The sequence below is a fragment of the Pleurodeles waltl genome, chromosome 5 (assembly GCF_031143425.1).
Source record: "Pleurodeles waltl isolate 20211129_DDA chromosome 5, aPleWal1.hap1.20221129, whole genome shotgun sequence".
Taxonomy (NCBI): Eukaryota; Metazoa; Chordata; class Amphibia; order Caudata; family Salamandridae; genus Pleurodeles; species Pleurodeles waltl.
The window spans coordinates 734,426,658-734,452,059 of NC_090444.1; the positions used below are offsets into that span (position 1 = coordinate 734,426,658).

Genomic DNA, 25,402 nt, shown 5'->3' on the forward strand with positions numbered 1-25,402 from the left:
TTTATGTCAATCAGTCAGTGGAATTGCCAGTCTTCCTTTCACAGCCAGATTCAGTTGCTGAAAGAGCTTTTCACACCCTTGATGTTAAAAGAGCTCTCATGTACTATATAGACAGAAAAAAATATTTCTGAAAATCTAAGCAACTCTTTGTGGCTTTTCAGCAATCTCACAAAGGTAATCCTGTTTCTAAACATGGATTAGCTAGATGGATAGTAAAACGTATTCTGACCTGCTAATTTAAAGCTTAAAGACAGTTAACAATACCTTCTAAAGCACATTCCACTAGGAAAAGAGGAGCTTCCAGGGCATTCTTAGGGAATATACTAATTGCAGACATGTAAAGCAGCCACATGGTCTATACCACACACATTTACTAAAAACTACTGAGTGGATGCTTTATCTCGCCAACAAGCAAACGTTGGACAAGCAGTGCTTAGAACACTGCTTTAAACTACTCCAAAACCTGCAGGTTAGCCACCGCTTATTTTGGGAGAGGCTGCTTTACAGTCTATGCAAAGCATGTTGTGCCTACAGCTACACATGCCATGGAACATAAAATGTTACTTACCCAGTAGATATCTGTTCATGGCATGTAGAGCTGTAGATTCCGGAAACCTGTGGTCGTTGTAGTACTTTATATTGTAAATATGTATATATATATATTGCATGGACATCTCCTTTCTTTATTATATATCTACATATCACCTGTACACTCTTTACTTCAGCATCCTGTGGGAAAACAGTCTAACAAAGAACTTGATGCCCACACCCACTATCACCGAGAGTAGAAGTCACTTGATCTCGTGACTCGAGAACCTTCTTTGAAAAAAAAACAACTTGTAACACTCCGAGTCCAAAACTAGATGGCAGACTTATGCAAAGCATGTAAATCTACAGCACTACATGCCACAACCCGATGTGTACGGGGCAGGCAACATTTTCCATATATATATATATATATGTTCGATGGCATGTGTAGCTGCAGATACACATGCTGTGCACATCCCGCCATCTGGTGTTGGGCTCGGAGTGTTACAAGTTGTTTTTCTTCGAAGAAGTCTTTTCGAGTCACGAGACCGAGGGACTCCTCCCATTTCGGCTCCATTGCGCATGGGCGTCGACTCCATCTTAGATTGTTTTTTTTCCGCCATCGGGTTCAGACGTGTTCCTTTTCGCTCCGTGTTTCGGGTCGGAAAGTTAGTTAGAATCTCGGAAAAATCGTCGGTATTGTTTGCGTTCGGTATCGGGTTAGTTACAACAGATCGACACCGACTTTTGAAGAGCTCCGGTGGCCCTTCGGGTTTTTTCGATCCCCCGTCGGGGCCTGGTCGGCCCGGCCACGTGTCTCTTCAAGGCTGATGGAACGGACCCCATTCTGCTTCTGCCCAAAATGCCATAACAAGTATCCATATACAGATCAGCATCTGGTCTGTAACTTGTGTTTGTCGCCGGAACACAAGGAAGATACTTGTGAAGCATGTCGAGCGTTTCGGTCCAGGAAGACACTAAGAGACCGAAGAGCAAGGAGACTGCAAATAGCGTCGGCGCCGACAGGACAAGAGCGTTTCGAGGAGGAAGAAACATTCTCCATCCATGACTCGGATGAGATCGATCCCGAAGAAACGCCGAAAACCGTGAGTAAGACGTCGAAACACAAAACTCACGAAAAAAACACTAGGCCATGGCTTAACCCGAAAAATAGGTGACCGATCATCGGCACCGAAAAAGGGCATGCTGGGGGCGAAGTCATCCGACTCCGGTCGAGATACCGCCACACAGCAATCTCGGGCTCGAGATAGTGGCTCCGAGCAGGTTTGGCACCGAGATAGCGGCACCGAAATGGGTCGGCACCGAGAGACCACGACGCCGAAAGTAAAGAAGGTTTCGTCGGAACCGAAAAAAGCAGCCGATAAGGTTTCGATACCGAAACATCCGGCCTCGGAACCGAAAAAGAGTTCCTATACTGAGGAACAAGGACTGTCCACACAAATGAAGACATAGATTTGGACAGGAATTGGAAACAATAGAGCCAGACTATACACAAAGAAGGCTCCATATCCAAAAAGAAACAGGGAAGATCAGTACTCTCCCTCCGATTAAAATGAAACGCAAACTTGCCTTTCAGGAAAAAGACAAGCAGCCACAGGCAAAGGTGGCTAAACAAGTAACCCCGCCTCCATCTCCACAATGCTCTCCGCAACCATCACCGGTAGCCACTCCACCAATGATGCAATCCCCAACTCATACAGGAATGAGTCAAGATGACCCTGACGCATGGGACCTTTATGACGCACCAGTGTCAGATAATAGTCCTGAATGTTATCCAGCTAGACCGTCGCCACCAGAGGATAGTACAGCCTACGCACAGGTGGTGTCGAGAGCAGCAGCATTTCATAATGTCAGCTTGCATGCTGAGCCCATTGAAGACGACTTTCTTTTTAACACACTGTCGTCCACACACAGCCAGTATCAAAGTCTTCCTATGCTACCCGGAATGCTAAAACACTCCAAACAAGTGTTTGAAGAGCCTGTAAAAGGAAGGGCCATTACTCCAAGAGTGGAGAAAAAATATAAACCGCCACCAACAGACCCCGTGTACATCACACAACAGCTAACACCGGACTCAGTTGTAGTAGGGGCTGTGCGCAAAAGAGCGAACTCACATACTTCAGGAGATGCACCACCTCCAGATAAAGCAAGTAGAAAATTCGACGCAGCAGGCAAAAGGGTGGCGGCACAGGCAGCAAGCCAGTGGCGTATTGCCAATTCACAGGCTTTGTTGGCCAGATACGATAGGGCCCATTGGGACGAAATGCAACACTTTATAGAACATTTGCCCAAGGAGTTCCAAAAGAGAGCGCAGCAAGTAGTAGAAGAAGGACAGAGTATCTCCAACAATCAGATACGGTCAGCAATGGATGCTGCAGACACAGCTGCCAGAACTGTCAACACAGCAGTAACAATAAGGAGACATGCATGGCTGCGTACATCAGGATCTAAACAAGAAATACAGCAAGCTGTGCTGAATATGCAATTCAACGGACAGCAGTTGTTTGGGCCGGAGGTGGACACTGCGATCGAAAAACTTAAAAAAGACACTGACACAGCCAAAGCCATGGGCGCACTCGACTCCCCACAGGGCAGAGGCACATTTCGAAAAACACAGTTTAGAGGGGGGTTTCGAGGGCAAAGCACAGAACCCACAACCTCACAGACAAGACCCACTTACCAGAGCCAGTATCAGCGGGGAAGGTTTCGGGGACAATATAGAGGGGGACAATTCCAAAAGAATAGAGGAAACTTCCAAAGTCCCAAAACTCCTCAAAACAAACAGAGACTTCCAAGTCACACATCCCCAACACATAACATCTGTGGGGGGGAGACTAACCAAATTTTACAAACATTGGGAGGAAATAACAACAGACACTTGGGTCCTAGCAATTATCCAGCATGGTTATTGCATAGAATTTCTCAAATTCCCTCCAAAAGTCCCACCGAAAACACACAATATGTCAAAACAAAATATAGAACTTCTAGGACTAGAGGTTCAGGCAATGCTACTAAAAGAAGCAATAGAATTAGTACCAAAACACCAGAAAGGAACAGGAGTTTACTCTCTGTACTTTCTCATACCCAAAAAAGACAAAACTCTGAGACCTATATTAGATCTCCGAACATTAAATACCTACATCAAATCAGATCACTTTCACATGGTGACATTACAAGACGTAATTCCACTACTCAAACAACAAGACTAAATGACAACACTAGATCTAAAGGATGCATATTTCCATATACCGATAAATCCTTCACACAGAAAGTACTTAAGGTTTGTATTCCAAGGGATACATTACCAATTCAAGGTGTTGCCATTCGGAATAACAACTGCACCAAGAGTTTTTACAAAGTGCCTGGCAGTCGTAGCTGCACATATCAGAAGGCAGCAAATACATGTGTTCCCGTACCTAGACGATTGGTTAATCAAAACCAACACGCTAGAAAAATGTTCACAACACACAAAGTATGTCATAGAAACCCTCCACAAATTAGGTTTCTCAATCAACTACACAAAGTCACACCTTATACCGTGTCAAACACAGCAATACTTAGGGGCGACAATCAACACAGCAAAAGGGATTGCCACTCCAAGTCCACAAAGGGTTCAGGCATTTCACAATGTAATACAGGCCATGTATCCAAAACAAAAAATACAAGTCAAAATGGTGATGAAACTCCTAGGCATGATGTCCTCATGCATAGCCATTTTCCCAAACGCAAGGTTGCACATGCGGCCCTTACAACAGTGCCTAGCATCCCAGTGGTCACAGGCACAGGGTCAACTTCTAGATCTGGTGTTGGTAGACCGCCAAACATACACCTCGCTTCAATGGTGGAACAGTATAAATTTAAACAAAGGGTTGCCTTTGCAAGACCCAGTGCCACAATATGTAATAACGACAGATGCCTCCATGATAGGGTGGGGAGCACACGTCAATCAATACAGCATCCAAGGACAATGGGACACTCACCAAAAACAGTTTCACATAAATCACTTAGAACTATTGGCAGTATTTCTAGCGCTGAAAGCATTTCAACCCATAATAAGCCACAAACACATTCTTGTCAAGACAGACAACATGACAACGATGTATTACCTAAACAAACAGGGAGGGACACACTCAACACAGTTGTGTCTCCTGGCACAAAGAATATGGCATTGGGTGATTCACAACCACATTCGCCTAATAGCACAATTTATTCCAGGAATTCAGAATTAGTTAGCAGACAATCTCTCTCGGGATCACCAACATATTCACGAATGGGAGATTCACCCCCAAATACTAAATACTTACTTCCAGAGTTGGGGAACACCACAAATAGATCTATTTGCAACAAAGGAAACCCCAAAATGCCAAAACTTCGCATCCAGGTACCCACAAGATCAGTCTCAGGGCAATGCGTTATGGATGAGTTGGTCAGGGATATTTGCTTACGCTTTTCCCCCTCTCCCACTTCTTCCATATCTAGTAAACAAGTTGAGTCAAAACAAACTCAAACTCATACTAATAGCACCAACATGGACAAGACAACCTTGGTACACAACACTACTAGACCTCTCAGTAGTGCCCCATGTCAAACTACCAAACGTACCAGATCTGTTAACGCAACACAAACAACAGATCAGACACCCAAATCCAGCATCGCTGAATCTAGCAATCTGGTTCCTGAAGTCCTAGAGTTCGGACACTTAGACCTTACACATGAATTTATGGAGGTCATAAAACAAGCTAGGAAACCTACCACTAGACATTGCTATGCAAATAAGTGGAAAAGATTTGTTTATTACTGCCATAATAATCAAATTCAACCCTTACACGCATCTGCCAAAGACATCGTAGGATACTTACTACATTTGCAAAAGTCAAAGCTAGCTTTTTCTTCCATTAAGATACATCTTACAGCAATTTCAGCTTACCTGCAAATTACGCACTCAACTTCTCTATTTAGGATACCAGTCATAAAAGCATTTATGGAAGGTCTAAAGAGAATTATACCACCAAGAACACCACCAGTTCCTTCATGGAACCTCAACATTGTCTTAACACGACTCATGGCTCCACCTTTTGAGCCCATGCACTCTTGTGAAATGCAATACTTAACATGGAAAGTTGCATTTTTAATTGCCATCACATCTTTAAGAAGAGTAAGTGAGATTCAAGCATTTACCATCCAAGAACCATTTATTCAAATACACAAGCATAAAGTAGTTCTACAGACAAATCCTAAATTTTTACCAAAAGTCATATCACCGTTCCACTTAAATCAAACAGTAGAATTACCAGTGTTCTTCCCACAGCCAGACTCTGTAGCTGAAAGAGCACTACATACATTAGACATCAAAAGAGCGTTAATGTACTAAATTGACAGAACAAAACTAATTCGAAAAACAAAACAATTATTTATTGCTTTCCAAAAACCTCATACAGGAAATCCAATTTCTAAACAAGGCATTGCTAGATGGATAGTTAAGTGCATTCAAACCTATTATCTTAAAGCAAAAAGAGATCTGCCTATTACACCAAAGGCACACTCAACTAGAAAGAAAGGTGCTACCATGGCCTTTCTAGGAAATATTCCAATGACCGAAATATGTAAGGCAGCTACATGGTCTACGCCTCATACATTTACCAAACACTACTGTGTAGATGTGCTAACAGCACAACAAGCCACAGTAGGCCAAGCAGTACTACGAACATTGTTTCAAACAACTTCAACTCCTACAGGCTGAACCACCGCTTTTGGGGAGATAACTGCTTACTAGTCTATGCACAGCATGTGTATCTGCAGCTACACGTGCCATCAAACGGAAAATGTCACTTACCCAGTGTACATCTGTTTGTGGCATTAGTCGCTGCAGATTCACATGCGCCCACCCGCCTCCCCGGGAGCCTGTATCCGTTTAGAAGTTGATCTTGAACATATGTATATTTGTAAATATATTACTTTAAACTACATTATGTACATTACTCCATTGCATGGGCACTATTACTAGCATACACAACTCCTACCTCACCCTCTGCGGGGGAAAACAATCTAAGATGGAGTCGACACCTGTGAGAAAACAGGGCTGATTGCAGAGGCCCCATAACTTTTTGCCCCCATTTTTCCTCTTTTTGCTGGTGTTTTCCTGACTTTGATGGTGCCCTGGGTACTGCTAACCAGTCCCAGGGCCTGTGCTCTGTGTAAAATGGATATGCAAATTAGGCTAATTATAATTGGCTAAGTTAACCTACCTATAAGTCCCTAGTATATGGTAGGGCATGTAGGTTTAGGGGCCACAGCATAGGTGGTGCACACCTAGGTGCACTGCTGAGGTGCCCAGTGTCATTTTAAAAGCAAGCCTGCCTTGCTGGCTGCTTTTAAATTAAAGTTATATGCAAATTCGACTTTGGAATTAAAGGTACTTCCAAAGTCTTAAACTACCTTATTTTTACATATAAGTCACCCCTAAGGTGTGCCCTATGTGCCCCTAGCGCTGGGTGCCATGTAACTATAAGCAGGGACTTTATAAAAATAGATTTATAAGCCCTGGTGAGGTAAAAACAGCCAAATTCGTTTTTCCGTCATTGAAGTAAATGGCCTTCATAGGCTAGAATGGGCAGACTTTATTTTAAATTTTAAAGTCTCCTTAAATGTTGCATACCAAGAATTTGGTATCAAATTAATTGTTGTAATAAATCCTACAACTTCCAGTTGTTGGATTTAATATAACTAGTTCAGGTAAAAAGTTTAGACTTTACCTAAAAAGTTACCAATTTCAGCTCTGCATTGTTTTTGCTGCTGTGCTCTGATTGGCCAGCCTGCAGCAACTTCTGCCAGGCTGCCTTGATGAGGTGTGAAGTGGCCAGGCTTCACACAAAGGAATGTGCTTGGGGGAGAGAATCTCCCCTCAGCAGATGGTGAGGCAGGAAGGGGGAGGGCTGCCAAACTGGTCTTCAAAGGCAGAGAAGGACATTTGCAGCACCCAGCAACACCCCCACATCCTGCAACCCCAGACAGCTAGGTGCCCCCTTGATTAGATTAGGAGAGGGCAGGAGAGGGGTGTGTTTATGATTTTTAGCCACACCAGTGGGTGGGCTCAGCCAGATGTAACCTCCAAAAATCAGATTCATCCATGTTGGATTTTTAGAGACTGTTGCCTTCTGGGATGGATTTTTGCCACACTTCCCAGGAAGTGGTCATCACAGGGGGACGACCCTGTCCCTGATTGGAGAACCAGGGCCCCCCTGCTTTTCACCCAGGAGCAAGGTTAAAACTGGCAGACCTGCACCCACACCTCAGATCCCCTCCAGAATTCAACAAGAAAGGAACTAAAGAAGAAGAAGGACTGCCCTGCTGGACCCCTGGCCTGCACCTGGACCCTGCACTCAGAAGGACTGCACCAGCTGCACACTTGGGCTTCACCACAAGAAGGACTTTGCCTGGCTTCAACTGGTTCAAGGAGGGACTCCCGGTTTGCTACAGGTGAAAAATTGCTAAACCAGAGTCCCTTGCACCAACTCCTGAAGAAAGCGACCAGCTGACCACTGTCCAGTGGCCAAAAAGGAGTTTGCGCCAGGTGCATTCTGGGAGTTGAAGTCCGCACCCCCCAAGGACCAACTCAGAACTTCTGGACCCTTGGGGTGAGCTGTGGACCCCAAAAGAACCTTAAAAGAACATCTGGGTGAAGCCCCAGAAGTTCGGAAAAGATTTGAGAATTTTTGGAAAAAAGCTCCAGAGAGGGACCGACCCGCCGCGGAAATTCTAGCCGGCTTGCCTCAACCGCTACCCGGCCTGACTTCGTGGTTCGTCCCGGTAAAGAAAAACATCCAAAAAAGAGACTAAGTCTGAACGTAAAAAGTTGACCGGGACCTCCCAGCCATCGTATCCGAGAAGGGCTCCATGGACGTCGGATCAAGATCCAGGTTTACCCCGGTCGAAGGATTTTCATCTCGAAAAAACGACTAAGTCCGAAGGTAAAAGTCTCCACCGAGGAAACCCACATCGCGTATCCGGACAAGGGCTCCAGGAGGTCGGATTCAACTGGCAGGTTCGTCCCGGTGAAGAAAAACTTCAAAATAAAGACTAAGTCAGAAGGTAACTTTTTAACCGAGGCCTCCCGCGACCTGTAGCCGAGCAGGGCTCCATTGCGGTCGGCCTGAAAGTTGACTTTGCCCCGGTCGAGGTGCAACCAGATGACCCGATTGGCGCTTTTTGTTTCTAAGCGCTAGAAAAGTAATAATTCTTTAAAAATTCATATCTCCGGTTCCCCTGAACCGATTTTAATCGTTTTTGTGTCATTTTAAAGATAAAAATATAAACTATTTTTATAAATTGGTTTTGGATTTTTAAACTGTTTCCTGTGTTTTATTTAATTACTGTTTTGTGATATTTGAATGCTTTACACTTTGGGCCTGATTACAACTTTGGAGGACGGTGTTAAACCGTCCCAAAAGTGACAGACATACCACCTACCGTATTACGAGTTCCATAGGATATAATGGACTCGTAATACGGTAGGTGGTATATCCGCCACTTTTGGGACGGTTTAACACCGTCCTCCAAAGTTGTAATCAGGCCCTTTGTCTCCTAAGTTAAGCCTTGACGCTCATTGCCAAGCTACCAAGGGTTGAGCTGGGATTAATTTACTGAGACCTAACTGTACCTATGTGGAGGTTAGTGGCTTGTTGCTAGGTGTAGGTACCTACCTGCCCTACCAATAACCCATTTTCCAACAACGCCCATGCGCAATGGAGCCGAAATGGGAGGAGTCCCTCGGTCTCGTGACTCAAAGACTTCTTCGAAGAAAAACAACTTGTAACACTCCAAGCCCAACACCAGATGGCGGGATGTGCACAGCATGTGAATCTGCAGCGACTAATGCCACGAACAGATGTACACTGGGTAAGTGACATTTTCCATATATCTCTGTACGCACACTTTACCACCCCCCTCCCTCTGTGTCCCCGTACATGGGCAGGACTGTTCAGTGCTTAAGACTTTGATGAGGATTGCCCTAAAGGAGAACAACGATTACAGGTAAGCAGTTTATCCTTACTGCACCTTAGCACATTTGATTTATGTTGCTTTTATTAGGTTATCCTCCCAGTCTGCCATTTTAGCTTAAGTAGTTCACTCAGTTTGGGTTCTAAGAGTTTAGCCTTAAATGCCCTTTGTAGTGGTTCCTGCGCGCAAGCTATTATGAAGTATTATTTCACCATTTTTCTTAAAGGACTGTAAAGCTCTTACTGTTTTTCTTCTAGAAGTCAGAAAATCGTTTAAGATATTAGGGCCTTGAAGTGGCCACAGAAATTGATCTTGTGCAGTGTATGAATGCAGTTTGTTTTTTTAATGTTTTATGCAGATTAGACTCCTTCATTTTCTTTTGTTTTTTGCTAATAATGTTTACTCTTTACTACAGCTTTGGATGCTCGCCTAGAAGTTGGTCTTGAACAACAAGCAGAATTGATGTTAAAGATGATGTCTACTTTGGAGGCAGATTCTATTTTACAGGCTTTAACAAATACATTTCCAACATGTAAGTAAATGACTTGTGTAGTTAGCCGACTGGAGTAGGAAAAGCATTATTATAGTAACACAGTTGGTTACCATCCTCAGAAGTGTGCACAATACAAGTCAGGATGATTTGAACGTTAAAACCAAATTCATAAATCAGTTAAATCCTACTTGTAAAGCAGAAATGATAATTCCCTCTGCCTCCCTTCAAAAGAAACTATAAAATATATTGGACCTGTGTGGCCCAGTATGATGCTCATAGCTCTTATAGGGGCACACTTACTGATGAATTTACCATGTTCAAGATTTGTGGTGCCCTCAAACCTTACTTGGATTACATCACAAATCCCACTGACGGGTTGCTTGCATCTAGTTTTGGTTTGGAAGTCTACCTCTTAATATATTCAAGTCCCAGTTGTCATCCTTCTCTGCATCCCTCCCAACATATCCTGCTTGCAATGCCTAAAACTAATCTTTAGCACATGTTTGGTTTGCTCGCTGTGCCTATTTTCACCCAAGGCTGTCTTGGATTAAACCAGCTTGCTTGCAGATGAGCATCCTGAGACATATTGAGTCCTTGAGAATTATAAGTTCAGAACCTAGCCTGCTGCTTGGCTGCGGTTTTGCCAAATTTCTGGGCATAGTGGTCCATAAGACTCAAAGCAATGGGTCCAAATATTTTACACCCATATCCCTGTAACTTTCCTAAAGCTTTATTGAACAGTATTGGTATTATTTAATGTGCTTTCTAATTCATTTGTTTTAGTTGGGCTATCATTCTCACCCTTGAGGTTTTTGTAGAAAGAGTATATACCCAATATTTTGTCAGTTCCTTTCCTTCCTTTCTAGTCAGGCCTCTGCCTGGACTAAATTCCCAGCTTGCACTTTGGTTGTTTCACTCTGCACTTCAAAGACGCCATCTTTGTGCTGTCCTTAACTCTTGACCTCCTTGTATCTTGCTTTTTGTTAATCTCAAGAAAATGTGTGACACATTTACCTAAGCCGTATTGCAGATTATTCTTGCGATTGGTAGCTCAGATGTATGCTCTCATATTATGTTCTGGGGCCATGTGATTGGACAATGCTGGTTTTCTACATCATTGTTATTGTTTTTTTGATACATTTTAATGTTGCTGTTTGATCACTTTTAGGGCTTGTGACTGAACAAAGCAACCACTTTGACAGCAACAATAGAGTCTACCATGTTCAGTCCAGATTTGAGGTGGCCACAGCCATCTGCCTCAAAATTCCTGGACAAAGAATGGGCCTCAAAGGCTCAGTCCTCTGTTGGTTCAGGTCTTTCCTACCTGGCTGTTCGCATCTAGTCAAGTTAGGAACTTCACTTCCAAGCTCAGTCAGGTTTCCTTTTGTGTACTGCAAGGCTCCATCTTGTCTCCATTTCTTAAGTTTGTGTTGAACCCCCCTGCCTCTTATTGTAACACTGTGGTATTGAAATGCACCAACAGACAAACTACACAAGACTACCTTTAAATCTCATCACTGAAAGATGTAACTACACTCCAAAAGAGGCATGTGTAGTAAAGTGCCCCTTTTTGTATGGTTACCCACCAATTTTTGCCTGATATTTATGCCGTCTTGGCTGAGTGTGTGCTGGGATCCTACTAACCAGGCCCCAGCACCAGTGTTCTTTCCCTAAACTGTACCATTGTTTCCACAATTGGCACACCACTGGCATACAGCTAACTTCCTTGTAAAAGGTACTAAGTGGTATCAAGGGCTCTTTGACCCGGGAGGGTCCCTAAGGGCTGCAGCCTGTATTGTGCCACCCCAAGGCATAGCTTCCCAAGCACATGCACACTGCCATTGCAGATTGTGTGTGCTGGTGGGGAGAAAAGTTGAAATCGACATGGCACCTCTTCCAGGGTGCCGTGCCCACCAACCACTGCCTGTGGCATAGGTAAGTCACCTCTCTAGCAGGCCTTACAGCCCTAATGCACTGGTTATCTAGAACCTCTTACACTATCACCAAGGGTTACCTGGACTCAGTACAGGCGACCCTTAGCCTGCACTACACCTACAAGTGTAAGCCATATACTGAGCCAGAAACCTACAAATTGGACAAAACTATATTTCCTGCAGGAACACCAGATGTAAGTACAGTAAGTGGCCCCAGCAACCAGAAGTAAGGTAGTTACTCACCCAGTTGTCCCATAGACTAACGGAGAGTAGTGGTTGGAGTTTGTGCAATTCAGGCCCCTTCCCAGTGGATCCTGGGGAAACCAGCAGGCAAGAGGATGGATGGAAAGTGCCTCCATACCAGGATGCTCAGAGGATAGGAGTACCTACACCTGGGACCTGGATGCAGAGGGGAGAAAGGGCTCCCGCTGAAGATTGTGTATGCCTTCGATTGTCCTACTGCTGTCACAACCCGTGGACCAGGCCAGTTGAACCTAGGGACGGATTTCGGAAGTGGAGGACCTGCAAAGGAAAGGGACAGAGTCCAACAACATTGGAAGTGCCCAGGTGGTGCGGGTGGCAATGCCCACCCTCATGAAGGTGAAGTTTCTGCAAGTCGATGGAAGCTGAAGTCCAGCTGCGGGGTCCAGGAGCTGTAGAAGATCCCACCACTGCCACCAATGTAGGATCCTGGACTCAGTATAAGGTGCCACACCATAGGTGTACACCATAAACTTAGCCAGCTCCCTACAGTAACTCCTATCCTCTACTGTAAATCCTTTCTTCACGAGTTAGGCTCAGCAGCAGAAGGGCAGAACATTGTTGGGGTTGGCAGTAGCACGGGCTAGCATGCAAACCCTCGAAGACTGTACAGGCAGATGTGGGAAATCCCCTGGAGAAGCCCCAAAGTACATGGAATCATGCAGCTAGCACTGGAATTGGTGTAGTTGCATGATTCCAACATGTTTGATACCAAACATGCCTAGTTTCCGAGAAGCCATTCTGTAGATGTACCACTTGTGTTGACCAGTATCCACCTCATACCTTATGATTGCTTCCCTACTCTCAAAAAGCACAGAAGATGAAGTCTGGGGTTTGTAGAGGCCCCTGTGCTCATGCAGGGTTACTCTCACACTTAGAAACATGCACCCTGTCCTTGGACTGAAGGACCTACCTTAGGGGTGACTTTTAGGGTAAACCTTATATCTGAGGTGAAAGGTGCACGCACCATCTCACACGGGCTTCAATACCAGGCCTGTAGTCACAGTTTGCATGGGCCCCCATGGGTGGCACAATACATGCTGCTTCCCATGGGGGACCCCTGGTGTTCCAGTGCCCCGGGTACCTAAGTACCATACACTAGGGACGTACATGGGTGCACCAATATGCAGATTGTGGGGTGTAAAAGTTACTTGCCAACTAAATTTAGGGGAGAGAACACTGACCCTGGGGTCCTGGTTAGCAGTGGGGGTAACTGTCAGAAAGATGCTGCTTTCCTCCACATTTGTTAAGATCCCTTTTTGACTTTTAGCAGGGGCGGGAAATTAGATGCATATAATTCATGGGGCCGCACTGTGATCTTAATAATCAAATATTTAATGTGGGCCATAGCCCATCGAAAGGGGGAATTTCATTTCCGTGACTAAGCTATTTTTGGCAGCAGCATCAGAGTGAGGATTTCTGACTTTTCCATATTGATTTTATATCAATATAATGCCTTTTCAGGGTTCCTAAGCTATAAGTGTATTTTTGATAGAGAAGTCTTCTGTCTCCCAACATGAGAAGCACATTATCATTGTGAAGAGAAATCATATATTCTTTGGAACAAAACATGATTCCTCCTGCCTTTGTCTGGATCTTTTCAACTAACTGTTCTGTACTTGCTGCAAACAGTAGAGCGGTCAGCTACTTTTGATTAATGTACGCTGTCTGGACCTATGTTAATTGAGTGAAATGGTTGCTGTAAGTTTAATACATATGGCTGGTACCATGTTTATAAGTCAAGGCCTGACGCTCACCAGTCATTGTTAAAGTTAAAACCCCAAAAAAAGGCCAGCCCACCTGTAAATGCTTTCTTCCCATATAGGGAAACTAATATTGCTGAGACTTTTTCCTCCTGTGCCTTCCTGGGCATGTTGACTGTCCATCGAATGTTGCTGTGAATCTGTTTATTTTATATGAAATTAACTTGGTCATTGTGTATTACACTGGGCAGAATTCTATCCAGCCTCCTTGCCAAATTTTAGAATAAATATTGTCAGTTTTTGTTTGAGGCAGGCATTTGGTCTATATGAGATGTACAGCTGAAGGTTGTGCCCCGTTTTCTGAAGTTCTGTAGTGGCAGTTTCCATCATGGTGGGCTTAATTTTCCCTTTTTCAGGTATATGATTAAAGAGTCTTTCAAGGGAGATTAGAATGGGTGAGTAAATCTCGTAAAATGGCTGGATAAGCCCTCTCGGCCCAGGTCTTATTTCTGTGTATTGATTTTATTGTGTTGCAAAGGTCCTTCCTGTGGGAAGCTGGCCTGGTGTGTGGTGTGTACCCAAGGTACTTACACCCAATTCCAGATATCCCCTCTTAGTGAAGTGTAGGCAGTCTAGAAGCCAGGCTCTCTAGAGGTAACTGTGGATGAGCAGTGTAAGGAACCTACAGCTAGTTCGATGCTCTACCAGATAATGCGTTACTGAAGGTAAGTAACTTGTTCATTTGATAGACTTCTAGCTGCAGATTATTTTCCTTAGAATAGGTACCCAAGCCATAATCTCCTGGCAGTGGCCTGTGGACAAATTTACTTCAGACTGAAAAGTCCTGCAGGACCGGGCAGACAGAATGCCTATCTCTGAGGACCTGATTATCCAGACAGTAGTGTTTTGCAAACGTGTGCAGAGACGCCCCTGTTGCTGCCTGGCAGATGTCCAGGACTGGTACACCTCGTGCAAATGCTGTGGTATCATGAAGGAGCATGGTCTGCGATTGCTATGTGGCCTATTGTATAATCAGAGGATTGTATATGAAAACAAGAGCTAGGTAAAGCCCCCCTTATGATCCCCTGGAATGCTTGGATTTGTCTAATTCTTCATCTGGTATGTAATTGACCATCAAAATGGCTCCCTGTGCAATTTCAGACAGAGTGGTTAAAAGTTGTATAAGGTAGAAGTCTTGCCTCGAGTTTGCAGTCTACACTGTGGAAATAGTGAGGCAATGAGGTGTTAGCGGGATGTGTAGGCTCAGGCACCTTCCTTTATGTTTTTTCACTTTTTGTCTAGAATAGTTACTGCGATGTTCCTGTGGATGCAGATAGCTACTCAATTGTGTTTATTCTTGACTGATGAGTAAAATATTGTGGAGTCATTTCTGTGCTTTGTTTTCCTGTTCCTGTTTATGTGGGCTTAAAAATGATGTTCAGCTGTTGTCTTGATTAGTTTCCAAATAGTCTCACATTTCACAGGAGCTTTAAGCTCCTTGACAATGAGTACTTTTTGTATATGGCGAGCAGTGAATGTCCTGGTCAGCCAGTGTAGAAGCAGTGTGACTCCTAAATAGGGTTGCAATATTTTAGATTGCATATCGCGTGACTGTCTTGTAGGAGGCTGGCTCAGTTTATGGTGCACACCTATGGTGTGGCACCTTATACTCAGTCCAGGCAACCCTTAGTGGTAGCTCTATAGGGGTAGGTGTGGAGAGCAGCTCACGCTTATCAAAGAGGAGTGTAAAGCACTTAAAATACCACAGTGGTCAGTCAGTTATTAGCACACAAGAAATTAGCACACCAAGTGTTAGAAAAAATGACGTATTCTTTATTATATCATTAGTACTATCCTAATGTTGGTCTATCTCCACTTGGAGATATCTACACATAGAAAATGTACTTAGAAACAAACAGGAAAAGCTTAGAAATACTTGGGACCCTATGGGGGACCAAACAATATATTAAGGAAGTGGTGTAAGAATGGGCGGTGCCCCAACCAAGGTAAGAGTGTTAGGATCCCAGGGGCTGAATGAGTACGAAATCACCCAAGGAAAGTAATAGAAATCCCTCAGGCGCCCATGTGCAGCAGTGTTATCTAGCCTAGTGTGCCATAGGCTAGCACAGGACCATTGTGGTTGGAATTTTCGGGATTCAGGAACCTTCCCAGAGAACCCAAAGGAAACCAATTAGCACAAGGAAGGTTCAACACTGCCCCCACCCATCGAATCCCAGGGAAGTGGAGTACCTACACCAGGGAGACTGGTTGCATAGGTGTAAAATGACATCGGAAACCTTCTTTGGAATCAAAGGGAGCCTCCTTTGTCCAGCTGCTGTCAAGACCTGTGGACCAGATCGGTGAAACCCAAATTCGGATTCTGGACAAGAATACCCAGAAAAGGAAGGGGACAATGTCTAGACCACTCAGATGTCCAGGTGGTGCAGGTAGGCAGTGCCCACCCTCCTTGGGGAGAAGTTCCTGCAGGTTGGTGAAGGAAGCAGTCTAGCTGTGGAGTCGAGGTAATGCAGGAAGATCCTTGGAGTCACAGACGAGCTGTCCCACGTCCGGTCCTTGATTGCATATGAGTTAGTGGTCAGCAGAATCACCAACAAGCATTGGCATTTGACAAGAAGAACCTGCACGGAAGTTTGTAGGATTTTGGGCACCAGAAGGTCCAGGTGACTTGACCCTTGGAGGGGGAGTCAGAGCTGACTCTCAGCAGGCAGGAGAGCCTGCAGGAATCGTTGGAGCCTCATGAGGACTCACTGGCAGCAGGCACAGGGAGTCGCAGAAAGGCCTTAGCAGCACAACAGGAGTCCCACGCTGCAGGAGGTGCAGGGTGTGGGGTGTTCTTGGAGTTGCAGAGTGCTAGAGGCTGTGACTTCATGGAGCTAGAAGATCTCCTGGAGGAAGAGTCAACAAGCCTTAGTAACAGCAACATACCCGGTGCACAGGAGTTCCGTCCCTGTGGCCTCAGCAAAGGTCCACCAAACTGTGTCTGAAGGCGTGCCATTGCAGCCTGCGTGAAATGATACATGCACCTTTCACTTCAGTCACCCCTCTGGTGTGCCGTTCAGCCCAAGGGCAGACTGCAAGTCCCTAAGTGTGAGGGTACCCCTGCATGAGCAGGGTATCCCCTACAAACTCCCTTCCCTGGGCTTTGTAAGTGCAGAAAGCCATCTTAAGGTATGTAGTGGACACTGTTCAACACGAGTAGTCAAACTACATAATGGCTTCTCCGAACCTAGGCATGTTTGGTATCATGCAACCACACCGCTTTCAGTGCTAGTTTCATTATCCTCTGCACTCTGGGGGTTCCTTAGAGGATCCAACAGTTCTGCCTGTGCAGCCTTATGGGGTCTTGCTCTAGCCCCTTGGATCCTTACACACTTACCTTGGTTGGGCACCTCCATTCTTATGCCACTTTCTTAGTATACGGTTTGGCCTCCTGATAGCGCCCCATGTATTATTGTGCTTTTTCTGATTGTTGCTAAGTGTATGTTTTTGTGCATTGAGATCTCCAGGTGGAGCTATACCAGGGTTAGTTTAGCTTTAGTGTTGTGATAAAAAATACTTTATTTTTGCAGCATGTGTGGTTCTTTCTCATTTTGCAGTTACAGACTGACTTGTATGGCATTGCAAATGCTTTACATTCCTCCTGGATAAACTTTGGCTGATTACTACTGCTAGCCCTAGAGAGCTTTTGCTATCTGGACACCTAAACACTATCACTACGGGTTGCCTGGACTCAGTATAGGGTGCCACACCTTAGGTGTACACCATAAACTGATCCAACCTCCCACATTGAGGATGTGTTCTAGGTAGACAGAATTCAAGCCTTGAAGATCCTGCCATCTGGCGATACCCGTGACGGATCTGCAGCTTGTGTGTTTTGGTGTTTGGAGCTCGACCACAAACCGAAGTCATGCTCCGAGCAGCACAGCGCGCAACTCCGAGCAGGTCAATGTCTCCTGCGAGATGAGGATTCCGGCACTGGTCGTGGAGTCCGAAGTCGTCGTTACCCCATTCAAAGTCCTTGGGTCAGTTGGATTAGTCGAGGCACAAGAAAAAAAAAATCCAAGAAGTCAAATCGCTCTTCGACTTCTCCTTGGATGCCAGCTGACAAGGGAACGTCAGCGCTCCAGGCCTCGTTCTGTGGAACGTGGGCCTTGACCGACTCTTTGCTTCCCTGTCTTTCTGGTAGCCAGACTGTCCCCTGCCCAACTTAGCATTTTATGAGGCCATGTGCCTCATTTTTGGGCAGTCTGACCCTGCTGGGAGTGCCTTCATACCCGTGGGGTTGGAAGAGGCCCCTTCAGGTTCTGCGTTGGCAGCTCCAGCCCTGGTACAGAGGGGATCCCAATCCTACCACCTCGACTTTCCCTGGCGCTCCAAGCCCCGTATACGCTCACGGACAGCGCCATCCCCATTTTAATCCCCAACTCTGATATGGAGCCGGATGGACATCGTACAAAGCCAACCCTGGTGCCGGCAGGAGCCTTACCCCTCATTCTGATCCTAAGCCCTATTCCTATGGTCTAAGGATGAATGGGAAGGGTCTCTGGACCTTTTAGAATAATACCCATATGAAGAAATTTACTGGCGTGAAGGCTTGGGTGAGGTCAGCAGACTAGACATTTCTCTTACTGGCACACTTTCTCACCCTACTGTATCTACAGAGGCGGGAGCTTCTTACTCCATTTTGTTGAGGAAGGCAGCTGAGGTTGTGGACCTTAAACTGTCCTCTGTGGTCATCAACACTAATCTCTTGACAGGTATTGCAACCAGGAGCTTCTACCTCAGGACCCCTGCCCTAGTTCAATGATGTCCTACTGGCCCAAACCCAGCAAAGTGACTCCTGTGAACAGGACGATTTGCCTGCCTACATCGCCCCACACCTAGGGGCCCATGTTTCTTAACGCAACACCACTCCCCTGAGAGCGTGGGGGCCCAGGCCTCTACCTCCCACAGCACGTTCCCTTCCGCTTCCTCAGATAGAGAATCCAAAAGGTTGGACTCATTTGGGAATAAGTTTTCTTCCACCAGCCTTGCATTGCGGTCTGTGAACACCACATGCCTTTTGGGCTCCCACACACTATGGGTTACGGTTGCGCAACTTCTTGCACAGGTCCAGGAGAAGGCCTGGGCTGTACTCCCTCAGGATGTTGCCGTTTGGGGAGACATGGCAAAGTTCACTATTAGTTGCGGTTTTGACACAATCTACTCACTAGGTAGAGTGGTTTCTACGACCGTGGACCTGAGGTGCCACATCTGGCTGAGGATATCTTCCTTTTCAGGGGATTTCCAGGCTTCGTGAATGGACATGCATTTTGATGGCACTCGTCTTTTGGGAGGAAAAGCAGACTCTCTGCTTGAGGGCTCCAAGGATTCTTGGGCTACGGCATGGTCCTTCAGCCACGCAGCTGTTTCTTCCCCCCTCAGTCTGCCTTTCAGCCCTTTCATGGATACAGAAGGGGTCTCCATCCACACCAGTTCCTTTCCAGCCACAGTGCCGCTCAAGCTGCCAAGCCCCTGCATGGCCGAGGGCGCTGGACCCACCGACCTCATGGGTCTAGTGGCTAGCCGTCTTGTCAGTCCACAACCCCACCCCCACTGCTCCAGAAGCCTCCAAACCCTCCTAGTCTGCCCAGCCTCCTCCATGGACAGGTGGGTTTTGCAGATAGTCCGAAGTGTCTACTCCCTCTTTCAAGACTCCTCCTCCATCCATGCCACAATCCTATGATCGTATGATGGAGGATCATTTCTCCCTTCTCTGCAAGGAAGTTGCAGCTGTCTTGCCAAAGGGAGCCATAGAGAGGGACCCAGTGCCAGAAGTAGGCTGTGGTTACTAAGAAACTTCTGGTCCCCAAAAAAGGACAATACCTTCCCCCTATGATGGTAGACCTTCAATCCCTCAATCTCTTTCTTAAGACGTTCAAGATGCCCATGTTGGCTCAGATCTTGTCTACCCTTCACCCAGGAGACTGGATTTGCAGGATGTTTATTTTCACATCTCTGTCCTGCTAGCCCAGAGCTAGCAAGAGCACTTTCAGTTCACTGTGCTCCCCTTTGGCCTTACCAGTTCCCCTTGTGTTCACCAAAGTGATGGCGGTGGTTGCAGCTCAACTGCGGAAATCAGGGGGTTCAGTCTTCCCCTTTTTTCAACAACTGGCTGTTGAAGGCGTGCTCATCCCAAGCTGTCTTCCACCTCCAGACTACAGCAGACCTCCTGCATTTGGTGGGGTTCACTATAAATGAGCTGAAGTCACATCTGACTCCCTCTCAGGTGCACCCTTTCATAGAAGCTGTTCTGGACACAGTGCACTTTCAGACTTATCCTCCCAAGCAATGATTCCAGGATATTCAGGCTATGATACTGATGTTTCAGTCTCTATCCTGGACTTCATTGAGAATGACTCTGAGGCTGCTGGGCCTCATGGCCTCCTGCATCCTGCTGGTTATACTTTCCAGATGGCAAATGCGGGCTCTGCAGTAGGACCTGAAGTTCTAGTGGGCGCCGCATGAAGGGAATCTCTTCAACAGGGTGCAGATCTCAGAGGATACTGAGAAATATCTGCAGTGGTGGTTAACAAACCGCAGTTGGGTCAGAGGCAGACCCCTCTCCCTTCCCCAATCAGATCTGACCGTATTGACAGATGCGTCACTCCTGGGATGGGGTGGCCATCTGAGAGAGGTGGAGATCAGAGGCATCTGGTCTCCTGCAGAAATGGCACTCCACATCAACATGTTGGAGCTCAGTGCGATCCGGCTGGCATTGAAAGCCTTTCTTCCCTCTATTAAGGGAAAGATGATGCAGGTGGTCATGGACAACACCACCGCCATGTGGTACTGCAGCAAGATAGGGTGACGTGGGGTTGTGGACCCTTTGTCAGAAGGCTCTGGACGTTGCTGGAACAGCAGGGCATATCCCTGGTGAGTCAACATCTGTTGATCTCTCTGAACACCAAAGTGGATACACTCAGCCAAAAAGGCCTAGCAGATCACAAATAGTGTCTCCATACGGATGTGATGCAAGGTCTCTTTCAGCAGTGGGGAGAGCCTTGGTTAGATATGTTTGCGTTTGCTCAGAATGCACAGTCAGACGTGTTGTGCTCGGGAGTTTCCAAGTCAGCAATCGCTTGGACACACTTTTAGTCTTGAGTGGAGTTCAGGCCTTGTGTACGCCTTTCTGCCCATATGACTCCAGACCAGAGTTCTCAAGAAGATCAGGAATGACTGGGCCGAAATAATCCTTCTGACTCCAGACTGGGCACAGAGAGTCTGCTATCCCAAGCTGCTCATCAGGTCCATCGATTCACCCCTAATCAGACGGCCACTTCGGAAGGATTTTCTGTCCCAGCAGCAGGGGAGTCTACTCTCTGCCTTCTTGTGTGGGGATTGAATGGGGACAGTTGACAGCTTTTGACCTTACTCTGGAAGTCTGTAATGCAATATTGGCAGCCAGGCATCTCTCTACCAAAATGGTATATGCCTGTCATTGGAAGACATTTGTAGCATGGTGTATAGAGAAGTCTGTTGAGCCCTTTTCTATCCCTCTCTCTGAGGTCCTGTTGTTCATCATTTCCTTTGCTCATCAGTGCTCTGCTCTGGGCACTCTTAAGGGATATTTGTCTACTGTAAGGAAATGCCTCCTTGGCATGGTTACCTCCAGACTTTTTTGCCTTTTGCTGATGCCAGTTATGACTGAAAGTGTGCTGGGACCCTGCTAACCAGGCCCCAGCACTAGTGTTCTTTCCCTAAACTGTACCTTTGCTTCCACAATTGGCACAGCTATGGCACCCATATAAGTCCCTTGTAAATGGTACCCCTGGTATCAAGGGCCCTGATGCCAGGGAAGGTATCTATGGGCTTCAGCATGTCTTATGCCTCCCTGGGGACCCCTCACTCAGCACATGCACACTGCCTCACAGCTTGTGTGTGCTGGTAGGGAGAAAATGACTAAGTCGACAAGGCACTCCCCTCAGAGTGCCATGCCAACCTCACACCGCCTGTGGCATAGGTAAGTCACCCCTCTAGCAGGCCTTACGGCCCTAAGGCAGGGTGCACTATACCACAGGTGAGGGCATATGTGCATGAGCACTATACCCCTACAGTGTCTAAGCAAAACCTTAGACATTGTAAGGTCAGGGTAGCCATAAAGAGTATATGGTCTGGGAGTTTGTCAAACACAAACTCCACAGTTCCATAATGGCTACACTGAAATCTGGGAAGTTTGGTACACTGAAATCTGGGAAGTTTGGTATCAAACGTTTCAGCACAATAAATGCACACTGATGCCAGTGTGGAATTTATTGTAAAATGCACCCAGAGGGCATCTTAGAGATGCCCCCTGTTTACCAGCCCGACTCCTAGTGCTAGGCTGACCAGTTTCTGCCAGCCTGCCACAACCAGACAAGTTGTTGGCCACTTGGGGGAGAGTGCCTTTGTCACTCTGTGGCAAGGAACAAAGCCTCTACTAGGTGAAGGTGCTTCTCACCTCCCCCTGCAGGAACTTTAACAACTGGTGGTGAGCCGCTAAGGCTCAACCCTTTTGTTACAGCACCCCAGGGCATCCCAGCTAATGGAGATGGCCCGCCCCTCCGGCCACTGCCCCCACTTTTGGCAGCAAGGCTGAAGGAGATAATGAGAAAAACAAGGAGGCGGCACCCACCAGTCAGGACAGCCCTTAAGGTGCCCTGAGCTGAGGTGACCCATGCCTTTAGAAATCCTCCATCTTAGTTGTGGAGGATTCCCCCAATAGGATTAGGGATACGCCCCCCCTCCCCTCAGGGAGGAGGCACAGAGAGGGTGTAGCCACCCTCCAACACTGTAGCCACTGGCTACTGCCCCCAAGACCTAAACACCCCCCCAAATTTAGTATTTAGTGGCACCCCAGAACCCTGGAAATTAGATTCCTGCAACCAGAAACAAGACAGACTGCTGACCTGAAAGCCCTGCAGAGACGACGGAGACGACAACTGCTCTGGCCCCAGCCCTACCGGCCTGTCTCGTGACTCGAAGAAAACTGAAACAGCAACGCATCCGACAGGGACCAGCGACCTCTGAAGCCTCAGAAGACTGCCCTGAACCCAAGGACCAAGAAACTCCCGTGAACAGTGGCTCTGTTCAACAACAGCAACAACTTTCTTGCAACTTTTAAAGACCTCACTCTTCCCGCCGGAAGCGTGAGACTTCACCCTCTGCACCCGACGCCCCAGCCTCGAGCTCCACAGAACCAACACTACAAGGAGGACTCCCAGGTAACTGCGACCTCGTGAGTAGCCAGAGACGACTCCCCTTGACCCCCACAGCGACGCATGCAGAGAGAATCCAGAGGCTCCCCCTGACCGTGACTGCCTCTAACAAGGGACGCAACGCCTGGACCAAGCACTGCACCCGCAACCCCCAGGACCAGAAGGAACCGGTAACCTCAGTGCAGAAGTGACCATCAGGTGACCCTCTGCCTAGCCCAGTTGGTGGCTGGCCCGAGTAGCCCCCCCTGTGCCCTGCCTGCACCGCTAGAGTGACCCCCAGGTCCCTCCATTGTTTCTAATACAAAACCCAAAGCCTGCTTTGCAGACTGCACCCAGCCGCCCCTGTGTCACTGAGGGTGTGTTTTGTGTGCTACTTGTGTGCCCCCCCCCCAGTGCTCTACAAAACCCTCCTGGGCTGTCCTCCGAGGACGCGGGTACTTACCTGCTGGCAGACTGGAACCGGAGCACCCCTGTTCTTCATAGGCGCCTGTGTGTTTTGGGCACCTCTTTGACCTCTGCACCTGACCAGCCCTGTACTGCTGGTGTGGTAACTTTGGGGTTGCCTTGAACCCCAACCATGGGCTGCCTATGCCCAGGAACGTAGACTTGTAAGTGTCTTACTTACCTGATAAACTAACCATTACTTACCTCCCCCAGGAACTGTTGATTTTTGCACTGTGTCCACTTTTAAAATTCCTTATTGCCATTTTTACTAAAACTGTGTATGCTATTGCTCTAAATTCAAAGTTCCCAACTTACCTGTGTGGAGTACCTTGCATTTTATGTATTTACTTCAAATCTTGAACTTGTGGTTCTAAAAATAATTTAAGAAAATATATTTTTCTATATAAAACCTATTGACCTGGAGTTAAGTCTTTGAGTGTGTGTTCCTCATTTATTGTCTGTGTGTGTACAAAAAATGCTAAACACTACTCTCTGATAAGCCAACTGCCAACCACACTACCACAAAATAGAGCATTAGAATTATGTAATTTTGCCACTATCTTATGCCTAAGGGGAACCCTTGGACTCTGTGCACACTATCTCTTACTTTGAGATAGTATATACAGAGCCAACTTCCTATATCTACTATTTCTGCTTTCTTGAGGTTGCTTGATCAACCTTCCTTGTTTAAATCTTTCATTGTACATAAGTTCCTCAAAGGTACTACACATTTTCCTCCTCCATTCCCATTCATTATGCCACATTATCTGAATTTGATTCTCATTTTTTTGATGTGTGCCCCTTTCGATCCCCTCCACAATTGTCCTCTCAGGCTTCTCACATTGAAAATAGTCTTCCTTGTGGCAGTTACTTCTGCCCGGAGAGTGAGTGAACTACAGGCTTTGTCAATTAAGTGTCCTACCTTTCCATCTATACTGACCCTGATGCTTCGCACTTGGGTGATGCCCTTTCATGTAGGCCAATCCATCATCACCTTGCCTACTTTTTACACAGCCCCACGTCCTTCTAAGGAAGAGGAGAGACTCCACCTCCTGGACCCAAAAAGAGCATTGACGTTCTATCTTGATTGTACAAAGTTGATGCAGGTGGATGACCAACTCTTTGTAGCGTATGTGGGTCTGCAGAAAAATCAGGCTGTGAACAAGCAGATCATCTCCAGATGGGTTGTAGTCTGCATTAAGATATGCTATGCACTGGCCAAAAAAACAACACTTTGAGGGTTTGCACGCTCATTCTACCCGAGCTAAAGCTGCGACCACTGCAGTGGCATGCGGAGTTTCATTATTGGACGGGCAGCAACGTGGGCATCTCCGCACACGTTTACGAAGCACTACTGCCTAGACAGTCAGTTCTGTAGAGATGGGCACTTTGCCCGTTCAGTGTTGCACATTGTTCTAGTGTGAACTTGATTTGCAGACCCACTTCCGGGGATGATACTGCATGGGGTATCTGTTCAAAAGTGCGGAATCTGCAGCAAGAAGTCTCTATCAGATAGACAAATTACTTACCTTTGTTAATACCTTATCCGGTAGAGACTATGGTGGTCATTAGGACTTTGGTGGTCATCCTTGAAGACCGCCAAAGCTGCGGGCGCCAGAAGACCGGCAGTGCTGGGGATCTTCTGCCCACCATATTACAGGTATTGCTGGATTCCCGGCACACTTTGGGCAGAAATCAAGCATTAGTCGTGCTGGCAGCCGGAGGTGCATGGGCGGTTCCACCACTGGCGTGCCCCGCCAGAAG

The 25,402-nt window shown here is 46.6% G+C and overlaps 1 protein-coding gene across 4 annotated transcripts in view; it reads left to right on the forward strand.

Annotated features, from left to right (window-relative positions):
• The window catches only part of BIRC6 (baculoviral IAP repeat containing 6), a 1,722,273-nt gene that overhangs the window by 1,009,000 nt on the left and 687,871 nt on the right, over window positions 1-25,402 (forward strand). For all 4 annotated transcript variants that reach the window (XM_069234691.1, XM_069234693.1, XM_069234692.1 and 1 more), the window contains one exon: window positions 9,962-10,078. In XM_069234691.1, coding sequence (XP_069090792.1) covers window positions 9,962-10,078 — 117 coding nt within the window. The remainder of the gene's footprint in view (window positions 1-9,961; window positions 10,079-25,402) is intronic.